Source organism: Corapipo altera, unplaced genomic scaffold (genome assembly GCF_003945725.1).
Source record: "Corapipo altera isolate COAL_440 unplaced genomic scaffold, ASM394572v1 49, whole genome shotgun sequence".
In the NCBI taxonomy this organism is placed as follows: domain Eukaryota; kingdom Metazoa; phylum Chordata; class Aves; order Passeriformes; family Pipridae; genus Corapipo; species Corapipo altera.
In genome coordinates this window covers 13,553,616-13,560,689 of record NW_020884879.1, presented here as the reverse complement: position 1 = coordinate 13,560,689, position 7,074 = coordinate 13,553,616, and the positions used below count along the sequence as shown (strand labels likewise).

Here is a 7,074-nt window from a genome sequence, read left to right as displayed (position 1 = left end):
CTGCCGGCCCGCGGCACAGACGATGCTCTGCTGCCTCCCGCGCACCGCGCCACCGCCCCAGGGCCCGCGTTCCTCGGCTTCCAGAGGAGTCCCGCAAGAGGAGGAACCACTACCGAGCGGGCACCCCTAGCTACCGGCTGGGCGATGCGCAAAGAACAATCCTCGCGATGATAATATTAGAAAATGTATTTATTTCCCATTAATCGACTTTACATGGTTCAGCCCAAGAAAGCAAGAGGTCGAGTCACCACCACCTTGAAAAACCACCACGGCTACCCCAACGCTCCAGTAGTCCCCCACGGCCCCGTTACCTGCTGATGACAGCTGCCCTCGCGGGCGCCCGTCCCGTGGCAGTGACATCTCTCCACCGGGCTGCGCCGATCAGTACACCAGTCCTACTTAGTCTCGGTTTCCACAGGTGAGTACAGGTTGTCGAGTTCTTTATTGCTTTATCTCTCCTTTTTTTTTTTTTTTAATTTTCAGTTTTCTATTACTTTTATTATTAACGTTTTTGTTATGGTGTGTTCTAGCGAGATCTTTCATGCTGCTTTGAGGATCCGCTCTTGGCATTCACCGCGTGCCTTAATTGTATGACATTAAATCAAGGTCCGCTGTGAACACGGAGAGTCAGAGCCTTAGAGCGCTCTCTCTCTCTCTCTCTCTCTCTCTCTCTCTCTGGAAGCAGAACAGCAACTGATCCCCGAAAAAAACCCCGGTGATTTCCCTCTGCCCTAGTCCCATCCTGGCCTGGGCTGCATATAACTCATGCTCGAATTTTCTGACTAGCCGGTCTGTTGTTTGCAATGCTCAGGAATCTGTTAAATATGTATTTAATGGATTAAAAAAAAAAAAAAGGGAGAGAAATTAAACGTGTGCCTATTAGACACTTCCAGGCGATTGCTTTAATTTCACCAGCGTCTTCGCATGATTTTAAATACAGGAGCTGGCTCTCCCCGACTCGACGTCTGTGATTTGGCATCCCGGGCTCAGGGGGATGATCGTTCTTTCCGGCTGCCTCGGTCCGCCTGGTCCTGCGGTTTCCCTGGAGCACGGGCGGGAGGAGCCCTCATCCCCAGAGCATCCCCGCTCCTCTCGGCCGGGGGAAGGAGGGGGGAGAGGGAGGTCTTTCGGCGATGAAAAATGAAAGGGCAGGACGTGTCATCTTTCTTTGTAAAGCGGAAAAAAATTTAACTCACTCGCACCTGCCCCTTTCCCGGGAGGGCCTGGGCAGCCCATCTGGCCTGCCTACACTGAACTGGCGAGTGAGGAAATGAGGGGTGAAGTCATTACAATAGTTTTAAAAAAATAAAATCAGCCTAAGCTTTTTTATTATTATTACGCTTTTTGCCATCTTTCACCGCTCGGGACGGGGACCATTCCTTTTCGGTGACGATGGCGCGCCGGGGAGGAGCGGAGCGGCCGGGCGCCTTGCATCACCCTGCGGGCTGGACCGCTGTCGGACCCCGGGAACTAGGTGGCTGACCTCGATTGCTTCCTCGGCCCCAGGGCCCGGGAGAGAGAGAGGAGGTGAAGCGGGATGTACTGCGGCTGCATGCGGCGGCACCCGGTCTCCTGCGGCGGGCTGGGCTTCCCAGAGATTTTCCCGTAGCTTGCCGGGGCATTTGGGGGCAAAGTGGGCAGACGGCTCCGACCCCCCTCGGCACCGCAGCTCCCGCGTGCGGCCGCCTGGAAAACAGACAAAGCAAGAGCGTTAGAAAGGCAGGCGGGGAGGAGAGGAAAGGCAGGCGGGGAGGGAAGGGCGCAGGGAGCCCTCACGCCGCGCGGTTGCCAATGACAAAAGGAAAAGAGGGGGGAGTCAGAGCAGGGGAAGGGCGGGGAGGAAAGGGGAAGGGGAGGAAGGAAAGGGAAGGGAAGAGAAGAGAAGGGGGGCCACACGGACTGACGCGGATCTGGGACCGGCCAGACCCGAGCCTGTGGGGCTACTCGGTCTGTGGCCGAGGAGAGACAAGGCGGAACGCCCATCACCGCAGCGCCGGGGCGAGCGGGCATCTGAGTCTCTGCAGCGAGGTGGGAAGGGGCCAGCCGCGGGCAACCGCAGAGAGCAACCTCCTTGCCCGCCGCTGCAAAATCCCCGGAGAGCAAGCACAGAGGAAAGCTTAAAATGAAAAAAAAAAACAAAAAACCAAAAAAATTAAGGGTATGGAGGGGGGTGGGGAGCAGCATTTCCCCCTTCTTTCTCGGCTTGAAGAACGTACGAGAGCAAAGAACTAAATCCATAGGGGGAAATCCAACCATTGAAATAAAAATAAAAAAAATGAAACCACTCCGAATACTAAAAAAAAAACCATAATCAAAAAGAAAATAGTCAAACCTGCCGGGGGCTGACGGCTCCTCCGCCCAGTCGGAGCCGCGGAGAGCAGGAGAGAAGGAGAGTGTCGCTAGTTGCTTTCGGGGGATAGGAAGCGGTCCGGTCTCTCCCCCTCGCTTGCTGCTCCAGAATTAGGGATTAATGCCTCTCCAGCCAAACAAATAAGGCATCTGCCTTCAGTACAAGAGGATTACACGGGGTTGCTGACGTCACCAGCCAGGCAGATGTTGGCTCCCAAAGTCCTGATCATCTCCCGTGTCCTTGAAACCCGGCACAATCCCAGACCCGGGCGGCCCAGCCGGGTCCCTTCAAGGTCGAGGGGGACCTGCTCGGAGGGGACCCCGCCGAGCCACTCTCTCCCAAAACGTCCTCACGTATCATCGGGAGAGAAAGGTGTGAAAAGCCGAGCCCGGCAGAAAGTTCATCCCTCCCCCTTCCCTCCGGGTCCTCTCCCCCAACTCCCCCGCCTTCCTCCCACCTCCCCAGCCTCAATGTCACATGAATCTGTACAGTCATAGCGAGGAAGAGGAGCCTGATCGCCGGCTCACCCAGAGGTCACCCTTCCCGCACGGCAGGCGACCTCCCCTCACTGCGGCACCGCCGAGTCCCTCGGTCCCGCACCGCCCCAGTCTCCCGCCCGCAGCACCCCGGAGCCCGACAAGGGGCCGGGAGCACGACGGAGTCAGACCAGGCCGCGCCGTGCCCCACGGGCTTTGTTTCCGCTGTGCCCGTCCCGGGGAGGCAGCGTCGGGCAGCGGGCGAGAGCGGATCGCTATCCGTGCGGAGACAGCTCGCTCCCCCGGCCCCGGAGCTACGCGGTGTCTCTGCGGCAGGCAGGCCCCATCGAGCGGGCAGTGAGCCGAATCGAGCCGAGCCGGGCCGAACTAGGGCATGCAGGAAGCGCGGGGGTGGCCCAAGGCCTCCTCTCGCCTTGGGAAGCCGGTGGCAGGTGCAGAAGTAGGGTTTTTCCTGGCTAAAGGACTTGGAAGTTGCATTTGTGCAATTCTTAGGTGGAGGTAGAGCAGCTTGTCCTTCCCGGAGCTCAGCCCTGAGTTTGCTGGAGCTGTGGGGCGGGTTGAAAGTGTCGCAAAGTGCATCTGAAAAGGGAATCCAATTAGAAGAGAGATCAAAATAAAAAAAGAAATTTGCCTGAGAACCATGTCTGTTGCCTTTGCTGTGGCATAAAGTCCATGACTCATCATTGCTAGTCCCTTTGCATCGAACAATGGTTTCAATCATTTCGGTTCTGCAGAAAGGCAAACTAGATGATGTGACATAACGGAGCAGGATGAAGAAGCTGGGATTGCCAGTATCTAGGCTCCTGTTGGGTTGATGTTGTTGTTGTTGTTCAAAGGAGCTGTTTTATAGATCTGTTCCATATTATCCTTGTCTGTCAAAGTGGCATTTAATTTTTCCAATTGTGGAACTTGGTCACTGATAAAATCAATTTAATTTACACCACTGTCATTCAGCCGATCCGAGCAGTAGATTTATTTTTGGCTCGGAGTTGAAGGGAAAAAAGGAATCGTATGCAGAATGAAGAGATCCTTTTACTTCTTTTGCAGGCAGTAAGAAGAGAAATCCCTGTCATGGCATTTTAACAGACCTTGCTCTCCTGCAGGAGAATTATAAATGCAATTTCTCAAATCTTTTGCTTAGAAACTTGAGCAGCAACACGGAAGGGATAGCAAGAAAAACAGAGCAGCCCGGCCCTCGGCGTTCCGTGGGGGCAGGCAGCTCCGTTCACCCCCTTTTCCCGGGGTGACACCGACTGCTCCCGGTCCCTGTCCATGGTCCTGACCCGCCGGCGGCAGCGGGCGCTGCTCCCGCGACCGTGCGGGTGGCCCTGCGCGCCCCTCCGCGCCCGCTCGGCCCGCGCCACCGCAGGGCTGGGGAGTCTGCGGCCCCTCCGGGGCACTTCCACCAACGCCTTCACTTTGTTGTGATCACTAATAACGCTATTTTTTTTAAAATTCAGAACCTTAGAAGAAGGTGGTGGTGGTGGTGGTGGTGGTGGTGAGGATTTACCTTTCTTGTGTTTTATTTGATAGCTCTCCTGTTTCAAAGAGCTTTTAATCACTGACGCCTGGGCAAGCCCACATTTTAATGGGAAGTGGTTGATATTAGACAAGGGTGTTTAAATCTCGGTCTCTCATTTGTTTCCTTAAATGAATTAACACGGAAATTCAAAAGTGGTTTTTGGTAACTGGTACCTACCTATGGGCTGAAAAGAACTGACAACATTGCAAACTATATTTTTAATTACACCTTTCAACGGGAATACCTTGCACACACTGGTTAAATATGCTCTAAAATCTCAGTTTACATATATATGGTCTCTTTCCGAATCTAAAAGAAAGATCTTACTACGTGGCTACATGCACGCGCACACAGATACACTCTCTGCCTCATGCACATACATGTATGTATACATAAAGTTTAAATAACTTAGTGGAAAAGTCAGCCCGTGGTTCACGAATCTTTTCTCAGATCACAACACACACACAATTGGCCAACGCTGCTCCTTAGCATTTAAAAGGAAGGACAGGTCTCGTAATGTTATTTCTTCGGTCCCCACTTCTCTCATAACCTGCTCTCCTGAGTTAAATAACGCGGGCAAAGAGCAGCTGAAATAGCCCCTCCGCTGCAAAAGGGTCTGAATGCAGCAGCTTTAGAAATTGTGCACTAGCCCTGCAAGGAGAAATGTGTGGGATCTCTCGAATGTGAGGTGCTACCGGTTGCGGAAAAGGCAGAGCTGAAGCCATTCACACTTCGTAGGCTGGGAGATTTCTTTCAAAAGAGCCCTGAAGTGTTTAAGATTTGGGGGAAAACCCTTGTACCGGAAGAAAATGGCCTAAGCACAATAGGACTCGCCATTTTCTCCTTCCAAAGCACAAAGCAGCTCCGCGGCTTCAGCACCACACAAAGAAAGTCCGGACCCTCTCAATTCTCTTACATTTTCCCCCACGATTTCAAAAGCCTTCCCCTCCAACCGATCCGCTTTCCCAGGAGCGCTCTCACAGAAATAAAGAAAGAAAGGAGGAAAGGGAGGGGGAGAAAAGCAACTAGGCTAGGCGAGAGGGAGACAGTTCTGGTCTTAGTTTATTTAAAGCAAATCCTTCCAGGGAGAAGTACTCCTATCCCACGTACACTTGAGGAGCGTGTGTGTGTGGTGGTGTGTGTGGGGGGGTGGGTTTGGAATTCCAAAAAACCAAACATCTGGAAAGCTGTTTTGACCACCGCATTCCTTCAAGCTGGGCGGACGCACGATGCACTACACAGACCCGAGCAGATCGCGCTGCCTGCGGATGTTTATGTACACACACAGGCGTGCAAATTCCAGTGCCAAAAAAAAAAAAAACAACAACAAACTCATTTTCATTCCAGTTAAGGCCACAAACTGATGTCGAAAACAGTCCTCTGTCCCCACCACTGCCAACATCGGACAATCCTCCGCTCCCGCGGAGCCCCGCACCCCCGACTGCTGCCCTGTCGCCGCGCCGCTCTCCGCTCAGACGTCCGCCCCTCTCCCGCTTTTATTATCTTATCTCAGTAAGTCGGCAGAAGACTGATAGACCGATAAAGAGGGGGTGATAGATTAAAAAAAAAAAAAATAAAGGCAGAACAACAAAGAATCAAAACAAACCGGAGCAACACCAACCTAAACATCAGCCTGTCACTATCGCTCTGAAATACAGCAAGAGACCTCGTACTTACAGCCAGTGCTAAAGTGAGTAATCCTCATCCCAGCGTGATTGGGTTTGTTTGGGTTTTTTCCTCCTTTTTTTTTTTTTTTTCTAGTTGTTTTTAAGTACTTGTTCGTTCCCATTGTCCATCGCTCGGAGTGGATTCAAGCAAAACCGTCCGGTTAGCAAGAATAAAAATAGAAGTGATTTCATTGTGTAAATGCAGCAAAGAGACAAGATGCTGTGTTTCTCCTAATACTTTCTGCTTAGGAACCGTCAGCTCTCAGCTCAGAAAAGCAGGACTCCGTGTGAGTCTCCCCCTCCTCTCTCCTCTCTCTCTCTCACACACACATACACGAACACGAACACGCACACACACACACACACACACACACATACACACTTACTTTTCGTCTTCTTCTTGCCTTTCTTTTTTTTTTTTTTTTTTCCAAAAGAGGGCAGGTCGTTCCCTGAATCTCAATGAGTTAAGTCAGTCACTTTCCTTCACATGCATCACAGCCTCCTTAGAGCTGCAGGCACAAAAGAGCATTTAGCTGCCTCCAATTTGTGTAGAAGGCCTGGCCTTATTTTTTTTTTTTTTAAGTATATTTAAATCATGTATTTCACTCAGTATAAAAATACCACATCCCCAACTTTGACGACTGAACCACTAATTGTAACCTTTTAAATAAATTCTTGAACTTGTATGCATACTTAGCTGGTCTGCAGGGGCTTCCCAAGAAATTGATGCACAGTATTTCTCATCTGTGCAGACCTGCACCCTGCTTTCTGCAAAGGTCAGAGCTATACAATCCACAATTACTTTCTGATGAAGTCTTATATCAACAAAATCTCCTTGAAAGGATTACAGGCCTTTAAAAATAAAGCTTTAATCTTAAATATACATGGTAGCATATTCCATTTCAATCAAATATGAGGGATTGTTTCAAAAAGTAACCGCACACACATACACGTGTCTTAACGTGGGTTGATTTTTTCCAGGCGGACAGAGAAATGCATAAGCAAGGTTGAATTTACTCCACATTTCACGGACTATTT

At 51.2% G+C, this 7,074-nt stretch overlaps 1 protein-coding gene across 3 annotated transcripts; it reads right to left on the bottom strand.

The window, feature by feature from the left end:
- Nucleotides 1-1,342: 1,342 nt before the first annotated feature.
- LOC113944927 (translation initiation factor IF-2-like) lies at nucleotides 1,343-6,353 on the bottom strand. Of its 3 annotated transcripts, XR_003526893.1 has the most exons (3): nucleotides 6,047-6,353; nucleotides 2,333-3,426; nucleotides 1,615-1,686 (listed from the first exon to the last, which is right to left on the bottom strand). XR_003526893.1 is itself a non-coding variant. In XM_027638618.1 (2 exons), exons 1-2 carry the CDS (start codon nucleotides 6,156-6,158, stop codon nucleotides 1,355-1,357), a joined length of 444 nt encoding a protein of 147 aa, XP_027494419.1. In that variant the 5' UTR covers nucleotides 6,159-6,353; the 3' UTR covers nucleotides 1,343-1,354. The 3 variants fall into 3 exon arrangements, 2 of the variants coding, with proteins under 2 accessions (XP_027494419.1, XP_027494418.1); XM_027638618.1 differs by lacking the exon at nucleotides 2,333-3,426 and having other exon boundaries at nucleotides 1,343-1,686; XM_027638617.1 differs by lacking the exon at nucleotides 1,615-1,686 and having other exon boundaries at nucleotides 2,107-3,426.
- Between the last annotated feature and the right edge of the window lie 721 nt (nucleotides 6,354-7,074).